Source organism: Aythya ferina (assembly GCF_964211825.1).
Source record: "Aythya ferina genome assembly, chromosome: 18".
Classification (NCBI taxonomy): domain Eukaryota; kingdom Metazoa; phylum Chordata; class Aves; order Anseriformes; family Anatidae; genus Aythya; species Aythya ferina.
The window spans coordinates 387513-400659 of NC_140317.1; the positions used below are offsets into that span (position 1 = coordinate 387513).

General features: G+C 39.6%; 1 protein-coding gene across 2 annotated transcripts in view; it reads left to right on the forward strand.

The window, feature by feature from the left end:
- Positions 1 to 13147, forward strand: part of GLP2R (glucagon like peptide 2 receptor) — a 53296-nt gene that overhangs the window by 25637 nt on the left and 14512 nt on the right. For both annotated transcript variants that reach the window (XM_084492211.1, XM_084492212.1), the window contains 4 exons: positions 2776 to 2836; positions 5812 to 5881; positions 8511 to 8599; positions 11900 to 12038. In XM_084492211.1, coding sequence (XP_084348337.1) covers positions 2776 to 2836; positions 5812 to 5881; positions 8511 to 8599; positions 11900 to 12038 — 359 coding nt within the window. The remainder of the gene's footprint in view (positions 1 to 2775; positions 2837 to 5811; positions 5882 to 8510; positions 8600 to 11899; positions 12039 to 13147) is intronic.

Here is a 13147-nt window from a genome sequence, read left to right on the forward strand (position 1 = left end):
AAATAAATAAACAAGTCTTTCCTTATTATCTAACCATGAAGTCCAGCTCTATATGATTAAAGCAGAATTCTATTTATTTTTTATTTTTTTTTCTATTCCTGTGCCATCTCCCAAACTCTGTTGTTCTCTGGTCCCCCAGTATGATTTTTGCTTTGTTTTTTTGAGGCCCATGCTCTAAGTACTGTTTCACTTAAGAGTTCCTGTGAGTTCTTAAAATCAGGTAGAATTTAAATCTTCAAATTTAGTCTACCTTATACAGAGTGAGATTTATTTTATATTATGAAGTTAAACTTAGGTAACTAATATCTAGACTCTTCCTAGAATTAAAAGGAAAAGAGAAGTACCTTTAAAAAATGAATTTTAATGCTTAAGAGAAGTAGGATATTCTCTTAATCTTTTCATGTGTGTAACTGTAGATATAGTCAAATAAGAACTTGTATTTCCTAAAGAACCCTTTTCTCTGGCCTTACCTGTATCCATCCAGAATGCTGCTATGAAGATTATTTTTCAGGGTTGAAATTTTTAACATGCTATCCAGTTTTTGGCATATTTCCTTTTCCTCTTTTAGTTATTCCTCTTCAGAAATTAACTACTTCCCTTCTTTTTCATGCTTGTTCCCATCCTTCTTTATCTATAAAAATTTTCTGTCAAACGATAACACCACTCTTCAATGTCCACTGGCATATAACTTCTGGGCTGTCTCCTTTATTGCACTTTATACTTTTGAGGTTCATTCTCACCATTCATTACTTGATTTCTCTGTTCTGTCTTACATTCCTCTTTAAAGATCCCGGTGCTATGATAGCTTTTAAAGTTTATGGTTCTGGCACACCAAGACCACTGTCTTTCATGCTGATTAGTGTTCTCTCATTGCTGCCTCTTTCTTTCCACCTCTCTGAATGCCATTGCACTGATCACCAGCTCACTGGCAGGTTTTGTTACTTGAACAACTGCAATAGGACAAGTCTGTTAAGAAATCTGATTACCAATGTAAGAGTATAAGAATTATCTATTTGTAAGTTCCCCTCAATTGTTCTCATTCCCATGTCATCATCACTGATTTCATAATGGCTTTCTTCCACTATTTTGCTGTTTCTTATTTATATTTATTAGAATTACTCCTAAGACAGGAGATCTGGTCCTTCACTTCTTACAAACATTTGAGCCAGCAGCATGCTTACACTTGCAGCTGCACACACCTCCTCAGCTAATCCCCAGGAACTGCACTTGATAATGTCCATTCATCCTCCCTGGCATCATCTTTCCCCACTGGAAAACTCCATATTCCCCTGTACATGTCATCTCCCTTCCCAAGTAGTCCATGCCCTGATTGTTCTCTCAGACCTACCTTCTACAACAAAATAAACTTACATCTAAGTGAGATGGTTTCTATCTCCATCCCCATATTAGCCATGCAGAGGTCTATTTTCACAAAAACATGGACTGGCTGAGGCAAGAAGGGACCTCTGGAGGTCACATGGTCCAACCTCCCTGGCTCAAGCAGGGAGACCTAGAGCCTGTTGTCCAAGACCATGCCCATGACCGATTTTGAATAACTCCAAGGTGGGACACTCTTCAGCCTCTCTGGGCAACCCATGCCACTGCTTTGTCACCATCAAAGTCAGTAAGCGTTCCTGATGTTTAGATGGAGCCTCCAGATTTTCAGTTTGTGCCTATTGCTCTAGTCCTGTCACTGGGCGCCATTGAAAATAGCCTGTCCCCATCCTCTCTGTACTCTCCCTTCAGGTCTTACAGACTTATAAGACCTCCCCTCGAAGCCTTTTTTTCTCCAGACTGAACAAACCCACCTCTTTCAGCCTTTCCTCCAGTCCCTTCAGCATCTTTGTGACCCTCCAGTGCACTCTTACTACTATTTTCGTGTCTCTCTTGCACTGGGGTACTCGGCACTGGACACAGTACTCCAAGTGTGGCCTCACCAGTACAGAGTATTACCTCTGAGAGTATTTTGTATCCAACCCTTTCTACACACTGCTCCCTCCATTCCAGCTCTCCTCACAGCCTTAGCTAGCATTCCCAGACTCATGAATAGTCCTTTTTCTGACTCATATCTCCTCTTCATTCCACCAGATAATCTGTCCTGTGTTGTTGAGCTGAGAATCCAGCTGAATAGATGCCTTTTGTAGTTCACATTGCCTTGTGCTTGAAGCTTGTACTTGCACATTTATAGGCCACTGGAACAGTGTAGTAATACTTAATTCAATATTTTTTTCACTCTGTGGTCTATGATCTCCAAGAGGGGGGCAACAATAGGGGAATGGGGACCATGGATTAACTTTAAGGTGTCCATGAAAGGTAAGTCAGAAAAACAAGCTTTTGTTAGTTGTGTTAACTAACCAGATAGAATTCTGTCTCCACTGAAAATTGTTTAAGGTTCAACAAATGAAAAATGTTAATAACCAGTACTTTAGGTAGTCTGTGATGCCTCAAGTGCCGATTGTTCTGAAATCTCATGGCCAGGGACTTAGAAGATTAAGACTAGTCAGGAGTGTATGTAGCCGTGTATCTTTGTGTGTATATATATATTCCAGTGGTGACAATTTCTATACTGAAAACAGGATATTCAACTGTAGAATGAAATTCCTTATTGTCTTTAAGCTCCAAATGGGGAAATACAAGAACAGGTTGATTTTTGTACAACATCTAAATGGAGTACTGAAAACCACATGTCTTTGCACCACACACAGTTGTAGTGTATCTTTATTTTATATGAATCATTCTGTAAGCTTGGCTGTAATCAACTCCTTTTCTTTCCAGTTGTTCCTATTCTGTTTGTGGGCCCGTGGGGAATAAGCAGATCAAAATTGGAGAACACGGGGTAGGTTACTAAAGGAAAAATGTCTTAGAATACAGGTTTTCAGTTGTGTTTTTTTTTTATTATTTATTTTTTATTTTATTTTATTTTATTTATTCTGGAAACCTTTGACCGTAATTGACACTGGTGTTGACAACTGGATTATATGGGTTATATTAAGATTATACTACACATATTAATACTTGTTAGATTTTCTAGGTTCATTTTAGTCCTTTCACAGTAAACTAGTAGGAATTCATGGGTTCACAAGCATAAATCAAGAAAGAAAATGAACGTTCACTGTTTCTCAAATGCAAACTATTTTATTCACTGTTCATGAATATGAACATGGAAATTACATGAAGCAAAATTTCAACACAAACATCTTCACTAAGAGTATCTTGTTAGCAAGAAATGAAGACCAGTGCTTTCATTGGAGACCATCTGTGGTTTGAGTTTAATTAACATTCACTGCCATCATTTTGGAAGAAAAAAAAAACAACAAACAGTCATAACAGAAAATGACAAAACTGATATTCACAAAAAGCTGTTATTAGATGAATGTATTTAATATTCTGTGAATTAAATAGTAAGAGTAACCTGCACCAGTAGGCATCAGTTTTCCAGTCTTATGGTTTTCAGCATTTCTGTTAATGGCATCACATAGACTTTGTCTTTCATATATGATTTTCTTTGTTTTATTTCCCTATTTTATTTGTGGATCCTAGAGAGTTTTGTTTGAAATAGCAGTATAGTTATTAAGCAACATAATCAGGAACTGAATCAAATTTGCCCTCTCATAGAGTTACATGTTATATAGACCATAGTCCCACAGGGTTACAAGCTAATTAGCAAGAAAGAACATTTTCATATGAAAAATTAGAAGGTTGAATCAGGAGAAAAGAAGACATTTTCCTGCTGACAGGAAGTTAGTGAATGACTCAGTTTCAGGGTCAGTTCTATTCATCATTTTTACCAGTAATATGGATGCAGGATTGTAATGCATCCTCAGCAGTTTTGCTGATGATATTGAACTGGGAAGTTCAATATCATCAAAAACTCAAAAACTCCCAGGAGGGACAAGAGCATGAAGAGGGGTCTAGTTAGATTGGAGCAGCGGGTGATTAGCAAAGGCTTGAAACTCAATAAAAAAAGTGTAGTGTTCTGTGCATGGGACAGTGTAATGCCAGACACAGAAACAGACTGGGAGATGAGTGGCTCTAGAATGGCCCAGCAGAAAGGGATCTGGGGAGTTTTGGTCAACAGGAGGTTCCACATGAGCCAGTAGTAGTGTGCCCTGACAGCCAAGAGGGCAAACTGCATTTTGGGGTGCATTAAATACAGCATGGCCAGCCAGTAAAAGAAGTGATTCTCCAGCTGTATTTAGAATTTGTGTGGACTCAACTTGAATATTCCATGCTGTTCTGGCCTCCAAAATATTAAAAGGATATTAAGGTCTTTGAAAGTGTCCAGAATAGAGCAACAAAGCTGGACTGGAAGGCATGTCATATGAGGAAAAGCTGAGGGCACCTGTGTTATCTAATCTGGAAAAGAGAAAGCCAAGAGGTGACCACATTGCTCTCCACAGCTACCAGAGGAGAGGAAGCAGGGATGGAGGTGCCGGTCTCTTCTACCTGGCAACTGATGACATAATGAGTGAGAATTGTACAAAGTAGTGCCATGGAAAGTTCATGGGAGCCTGTTCCAAAGTGCAACCACCCTCACAGTGAAGAACCTCTTCCTGATGTCCAGCCTGACCCTCCCCTGTGGCAGCTTGACACCATCCCCTTGGGTCCTACCGCTGGTCACTAAAGTTCACACCAGATATAAGGGAAAAATTCTTTACACTGAGGGTGGCCAAACACTGGTTTCCTAGTGAGATAGTTGATGCCCCGTGCCTGTCAGTGTTCAAGAGTCATTTGGAAAATTACCTAATTAATATACTTTATCTTTCAGTTAACCAGGCAGTTGGTCTTAATGGTCTTTCTAGATCCTTTCCAGCTGAACCATTCCATTCCATTCCATTCCATTCCATTCCATTCCATTCTATTCCCAGAGACAGGATGCATACTTTTTAGTTAGTCAAAAAGCAGTCACAGTTTGCAGCTTATCCTTTTCCAGTTTATGGATTTAAATGACTAAATTTCAGTAAGATTTATCCCACTACGAAGGTTCAGTGCCACATAAAGTTATTGTGGGGATCCAAAGAATCATAGAATACCCTGGGTTGGAAGGGATCTTAATGACCATCTAGTTCCAACCCCCTGCCGTGGTCAGGGATGCCACCCACTACATCAGGTTGCCCAGGGCCTCATCCAAACTAGTCTCAAACACCTCCAAGAATTGGACATCCACAACTTCTCTGGGCAACTTGTTCCAGTGTCTCACCACTCTCATAGTAAAGAATTTCCTCCTAACATCTACTTTAAATCTCCCCACTTTCAGTTTAATCTGTTCTCCCTTGTCCTATCAGTACCTGCCCATGTAAAAACAAAAACCAAACAAACAAAAAAAACCCACCCTACATCTTTTTTATAAGACCCCTTTAAGTATTGAAAAGCTTCAATATGGTCACCATAGAGCCTTCTCTTCTCCAGGCTCAACTACCCGAGCTCTTTCAGCCTTTCTTCATAGAATAGGTACTCCAGCCCTCTGATCATCTTCATGGCTCTTCTCTATCAGACTCACATCTTTCTTGTGCTGGGGTCCCCAGACCTGGAAGCAGTACTCCCAGTGAAGTCTTACAAGGGCATATTAGAGAGGGACAAGAGTTTGCCAAGTACACAACCTATGGAAACTTCTCTCAAGATCCTAATGGAAAGATTTTCAGAAAACATAGCAGTTGTTGGTGAGACTCCGCCTATTTTAATTCAATTGCTCCTGAATGTCACCTAAAAAAAATAAAATTTGTCAAATTCCCTTTGAAATATATACATTATTTCAGCTTTCTAATTTATTTATATGAAAATAATGTAATTATCATTCAAATTATTCTGCAGGTGCTGGGGAACAAATGATCACATGGGAATCTGGTGGATCATCCGAGGACCTATGTTGTTTTCCATTACAGTAAGAATTATTTTATCTTTTCCAATATCATACACAAATACGGCTTTTGTGACGCTTTCTCCCAGTGTAATCCAATCCTTGGACTGGAGGACATGAGATAGAAAAGACTGTAGATGAGATCTCTTACTTCGTGGGGCTAGACATAGCTTCACTTTGTCTATCTGTAAGCAACAAGAATTTCAGTAATAGTCTCTCAAAACACTGCTGTGTATCTATGCAGTGAATTCTGCACAGTTCTGCACAAACACAAAGCCTTTTGCTGCTCATAATTTTAGCCTAACTTCATGCAGTGAGCAGCTGACTTTGGAGAGTCCTACAATGTGGTGAGCATCTACAGAGTAAATTCATGTGATAACAAGGACAGAGAGAACTAGCAACAGAAAGTAAAAATGGTCATGGAGAGAAAGCTCTTATCAGGCATCAGAAGAATGGAATAAACTGGAGCATGGCTTGATAAGACTAAGGTACAGTTTAAAATAATAATAAAATTGCACAGAAGACTAAACTTGAAATTGGGTGATAATGAAGAGATGAAAAAAGCATGAACAGAACAATTCATGAGGACATAATTGTGAGCACAGATTTTTGATAGGTGGGGCTATGGTGTCTATCCATAATTATCTTTTTTTTTACAAAGCCAGCAAGGCATAAAAGGATTAGAGGAATAGGTGATTAGTTTAGCATATTGTTAATCTTTCTGAGATAGCAAATGTACAGAAGAGATGTTCTTTACTTATGCAAGGATTGCTCAAAGTGCAATACTGAGGCACTGATGCATGTGGAAAGAACATTGTTTTCTGTTACAATGGAGAAAAGCTGTAGAAATTATTACTTTTGCAAAGAAACAATGGACTGTTTTGCTGCTGCTGAGTTGGAGAAAGCCATAGGAGAGAGAAAGTGGACATAGATGTGAAGCAGAGAAACACATTTAACAAGCAGTCAATGAAAAGTAAATAACTTGAAGGGCAATAGAGCTCTTTGTCTCTGTCTGTCTGTTTATCTCAAAAAGACAGTGGAGAGAAGAGCCAGAAAAGAAAGGGAAGAGGCCTGATTGTTGAGAAGAGACACAAGCTGAAAGTGTTCAAGACTGAAACTGCCCCAAAACTGAGTGAGAGTTCAAGACAGACAAAGTCCAAAACTGAGGGGATCTGAACCTATTTCTTCCTGGATATGTCTAATTCTGAAGGAAGACTGGATTGCCAATTTACATTTTTGGAGCTTGGGTAGAAAATAAACAGCTAGTGGAACATAACAAGCAAAAACAAATACTAGAATTTCTATTATATTAAAGAGATCCAAGAGTTTTACTTTTGTTGTAAGAATGTTACATTCATTGATGTTAGTATGCTCAACCCAGAGCAAGTTCCCTGAATAACATGAAACTAAACAGATCTAAGAGTTAGGAATGAATTCATAAATAATTTGAAGAATAGCACTTGGATGGAGAGTATCAGTAGTTTAAAAACACCTTTTAATAAAGATATTTCTGCATGATTTCCTGTTAGCTAGTGACATGGTAGGGCATAATCTTTGCTGGTGTAAATCAGTGCAAAGAACTGAGGAACTGAAAAGTTTGCCAATGACACTAAGCTGTGTTGTGCAGTTAACAGGCTGGAGGGAAAGGATGGCATCCAGAGGGCTCTTGACAGACATGAGAGGTGGGCTGGTGAGAACCTCATTATGCCCCTGTGACATAATGATGACTCTTTTTCCTCTGAAAAAAATCAAACCAAACCAACTTGAATTACTGAGATCTTACACTTTGGAACTCCATCTATTTATGTTTCCATTTTCAGGTGTCTGTTTTAAAGAGAATAATATCTCCTTATCGCCCTTTGATATTTTAAAGATCTATCTGTGCACATTTGTAGAGAACAGTATGAAAAGTGTATGATTTTTTATACAGGACAATAACAGGACTATACAACAAATGAAGACAAGAAAAGTAGTCCTGAATAAGTGTCCATTGACCAAATTGGGAAACACCATTCCATGTTAAAATTAAAACATAATTTTGTAATGGAAGATCACAAATCATAACATACATGTAAATCAGGCTGAAATAAGGCAATGTTAAATTTCCTAACTGCACAACTTGAATTATTTTTTTGTATAGGGCTTTTTGTTTGTGGAAGTAAAATAGTTAATGCTGTAAAGGCCTTTGCAGGCCACACTAGATGGGAAATATTGTCAGGTTAGTCTCAGTCAAGTCAGAACAATTTTATTAACATTGAGTTATTTGTAAATGGATGCACTGCCCAGAGCTTCCTTATCTGGTTGACTAGAAAGTACTTATCTAGAGAATTCCAAGTGCTGCTGTTGTTCAACCACATCCTGCCTATCTGACTAATTTTGGTGAAAAGTTTTATAACTTAAAGGTACATTAATGCTATAAGTGTCTCACTGGGAGAGAGCACAGCCTATCAGCATAACCTGTCACTACTGCTCTGTGCTCTCTCCCAAGGCTGTACTAATAACCTGCTTCTGTTCTGACCTGAACACAGTTGCATTCTGGTTATTTAACATCAGGTTTTACAAATATTTAATGCAAATTTTATGACTCTTTTATAGCCATATGAATAATGACATCAAATCTTGTGTAAACAACCAATATATATTTTCTTTCAAGGTTAATTTTGGCATCTTCTTAAAAATTCTAAGGATGCTGATTTCCAAACTGAAAGCCCAGCAGATGAGCTTTCATGACTACAAATACAGGTATGTAATAAACACGAAGAAATCCTAGTCTTTTTTTTTTTTTTTCTTTAATGCGTCAGAATATTCCCAATGTGAACTTGCAAACTACACATTTACCTACCACCACCAATGTAAAAGGTATTCAGAATTTGATATATGAAAGCCAAATAGGGAAACAGGTTCCACAAATAGTTTCTCATCTGAGTAAGGAGGATAAGTTATTGCCTGTGTGCTGAGCATTATGGGTATTTTCTCAAGGAGTTTGCAACGCCATAAGACTTCTGCACTCATGTAACTAGACTATACAAAGATAGTCTTAACTGCTGTGACGCTTTTATTTTCCTTGATTGTGACAAAGGGCCCTCAAAAGAAAAGGAGGTTCAGAAGATTTGTGGGACATTCCTAGGTGACACTAGCATTTATGTCTTTTTCACAGACACAGACACCATTGATTGAAGAATATCCCTCTTCTTCTTGTAAATCCAGATGAGAAAGCTAGCCTTAGTCTGCACTCTTGCTAGCCTTCCTGTGTTGTTTCCTAGCCAGAGTCTCAATGGTGCAGCATGTCTTACATGAAGTCCTAGAACTGACCTCTGCACGAACATGTTCCCACTTTATGGGAACATCAAGGACAGGTTGCTCAGCAAGAGCAGGTGAACCAGAAGCAAAGGACGACAGCAAGGCAGGCAGGAGCAGTGATCTAATTGACAAGGGGCATAGACTCATAGTACTATAATGATCAGGGCAGGTCCAATGAAAGTAGTCAAGATAGTCAGTTGTCCAGTGGTCATCAGACAAGTCCATAGTGAAGGACAAGAGAGCTGCAAGGTCAAGCCAGGAAATCACATGTAATATGAAAACTGCAATTAAACAAATGGAAACCAGAGGATATGCTGTTTTACATATTTAATCTCTTTCCAATTCTTAGTATCATTTGTTATTAACAACTTTGTGAAGCCCTGTCTCCTACTACAGTCCTACCTTACTTATATGAAGTATTTTATTGTCTAATGCAACTTAGGGGATATGGCCAACCTTTTTAAGGGATATGGCCAACCTCTTTTTAGTGGTCTGTGGAGACAGGACAAGGGGTAATGGCCACAAAATGGAGCACAGGAAGTTCCACACCAATATGCGAAGGAACTTCTTCACAGTGAGTGTGACAGAGCACTGGAACAGGCTGCCCAGGAAGGTTGAGGAGACTCCTTCTCTGGAGATATTCAAGACCCATCTGGACGCTTACCTGTGCAACCTGCTCTAGAGAACCTGCATTGGCAGGAGAGTTGGTCCCAATGATATCTGGAGGTCACTTTCAACCCTTACAATTCTGTGATTCTGTGAACTGGATGGGGGGGGAGTGGGAGGCCATTCCAGTATTAAGTTCCTAGTAAATTCCAATATTAAATCCTCAACAAGGAACCTATTTCCATATTCCATATTCCTTCCCATCAGTGCTGAGTACTGAGGGACAATCGCTTCCTTAGTCCTGCTGGCCACACTATTTCTGGGGCAGGCCAGAATGGCATTGGCCTCCTTGTCCACTTGGGCACACTACTGGCTCAAGATCACGTGTTGGCTGTTGACCTAGTTTACTCCTGGAAACTATGCTAAGGCACATGGAAAATAGGGAGGTGATTGGTGACATCCAGCATAGCTTCAGAAAGGGCAGGTCACGTCTGCCAAATCTGATAGCCTTCTAGTAGGGCGCTAAAGCATTGGTGGACCTATCTGAAAGAGCAACTGACATCATCTACCTGGACTTGTGCAAAGCATTTGACACTGACCCACATGAAATTCTTGTCTCTAAATTAGAGAGACATGGAATTGACGGATGGACCACTTCGTAGGTAAGGAATTGGCTGGATGATTGCACTCAAAGTGTTGTGGTAACTGGCTCAATGTCCAAGCGGAGATCAGTAACGATTAGTGGTGTTCCTCAGAGGTCAGTATTGGGGGACCAGCTATAACATCTTTATAGGTGACATGGACAGTGGGGTAAGTGCACCCTCAGCAAGTTTGCCAATGACACTAACCTGTGTGGTGCAGTCAACATGTTGGAGGAAAGGGATGGCATCCAGAGAGACCTTGACAGACATGAGAGGTGGGCCTGTATGAACTTAATAAGGTTCAATAAGGCCAAGTGCAAGGTCCTGGATCTGGGCCAAGGCAATCCCAAGCACAAATACAGGCTGGGTGGAGAATGAATTGAGCACAGCTATGAGGAGAAGGACTTGAGGGTGTTGGTTGACGAGAAGCTCAACATAAGCCAGCAGTGTGTGCAATTGCAGCCCAGAAAACCAACTGTATCCTGCGCTGCTTTCAAAATAAGCATGGCCAGCAGGGCAAGGGAAGTTATTCTCCCCTTCTGCTCTGCTCTCGAGACCCCACCTGGACCACTGCATTCAGCTCTGGGACCCCCAGCACATGAAGAATATGTACGTATTAGAACGAGTCCAGGGGAGAGCCACAAGGATGATCAAAGAGATGGAGCACCTCCCAAAATATTTTATGATGATTCTGTGATTCTATGACTAACACTCCAGGTCCTTTTCTGCTGGGCACTTTTCCAGCCAGTTGTGCCCACATCTATACTGTTTGGTTGAAAGTCATGAAATTGGATGCAGCTCATCAGTGTAGGCTATGCATATCTCTCTGAAGATCCTTCTTAGCCTCAAGCAGATCAATGCTCTCACACAACATGGTGTCAGCTGCAGACTTACTGAGGGTGCACTTGATCTTCTCATCAAGATCACTGCTTAAAACGTTAAACAAAACTGAACCAAATACTGAGCCCTGAGGAACACCACTAGTGACCAGCTGCCAAACAGATTTAACTCCATTCACAACAATTTGGGCCTGGCCATGCAGCCAGTTTTGTACCCAGCAGACAGTACATCCATTCAACCCATGAGCAGCCAGTTTCTCCAAGAGAAAGATATGGGAAACAGTACCAAATGCATTGCTAAAGTCCAAATATACAACATCCACAGCCTTTCCCTTGTATTGTTGTTCAGGTTAGTAAGGCAGGACCTGCCTTTCATAAACCCATGCTGACTGGGTCTGATAACCTGGTGGTCCTGTATGTATTGTGTGATGACATTCAAGATGACCTGCTCCATCACCTTCCTTTACACCAAAGTCAGACTGACAGGCCTGTAATACCCCAAATCCTCCTTCTTGCCATTTTGTAGATGGGCATCACATTTGCTCATCTCCCTGGTTAGCAGAAAAATAATTTCTGGAATATTTTCTTTGTAGATTAATTTTAACCTTTTACAAAGGATGTTAAATAATACCATAATCAAACATTTTCTTTTTAAGATTGGCAAGATCTACACTTGTTCTGATTCCATTGTTGGGGATTCATGAATTTATATTTACCTTCATCACTGATGAACATGTGCAAGGACTTTCAAGATATATCAGACTTTTCATTCAGCTGACAATGAGCTCATTTCATGTAAGTACTCTTTTGCAAGTACTTTTTAGGGGTCAGATATCCACATATGTATGTTGTTCACATGTAGATACCACAGACATATAGTATTATTTTTTAATGTTATACTCCAGCCTGTAACGTCTTTAAATATATTGTAAGACTGAGATGATGAAAAATTCACAGAGAGAATTTCACATGTGAAAAATCTTCTGGAGTTCTGGTGAGATTTGTCAGTAAGCTTTCATGGGTGAAACAGATAGATGGACTAGCATCTGCAGACAGAAAAAAAACTCCCCACCTTGGAAACAATTTTTCCACAGTCAGTGGAGTGTTTTAAAGATATTTGTGCACTTGACTCCCTTTTAGAACCCTGCCTTTGTAGGGTGTAAGTATGAACAAACTTGAAGCAGTGAAGGAAAGTGTAAAGTTCTGGCAGCTCTGCACCCTTGTATCTTGGGCTGCAAACATGAAGGTGTGAAGGAACCACACTCAATTACATTGGTTAATGCTAAGTAGTCCAAATTCCACAGCTAGCTATTACTGAAAATGAATGGTGTTTCTTAGATAATCACTTATGCACAAGTACACATATTTGACTGTAACTATTTGTTTTACAGTTCAAAAATGACAAAGAATGAAAATGCCAGTCATTCAGGACTGTACATTGCTGTCTGCTTCAATATGTATTATATAAAGTTGCTGAGTAACGAGTATTTTTTTCATGTAGTACTCCTGTTAAACTACCTTCTTAGCAAAGTTGTCCTTTGCCCATGAAAGATGATATATAAGAGATCAGTGAAAGCACTCTTACCCTGCTATATCTTCCTGCCTTAAACATCTTGGTGATATAGGACAGTTATCTTCAGGTCTCCTTTCTTTAATGTGGTGCTAAGGAAGATCTCTACCCAGAAATCCTTATTACTCACCAGTTCACTTATTTTTGACATACCTGTGCCCTCTGCTATTTTCTGAGACATGAAGACATCAAAACGCTTTCCCCACAATTTATTGTAATATTTGCATTTAACTTGTCAGTATGCACTGGTGGATGGTGTATGCATCAATGATTTGACACTGTTACTGAACCACTAATGAAAAATTTCGCACATAGTTTGAAGGGGAAAACCATC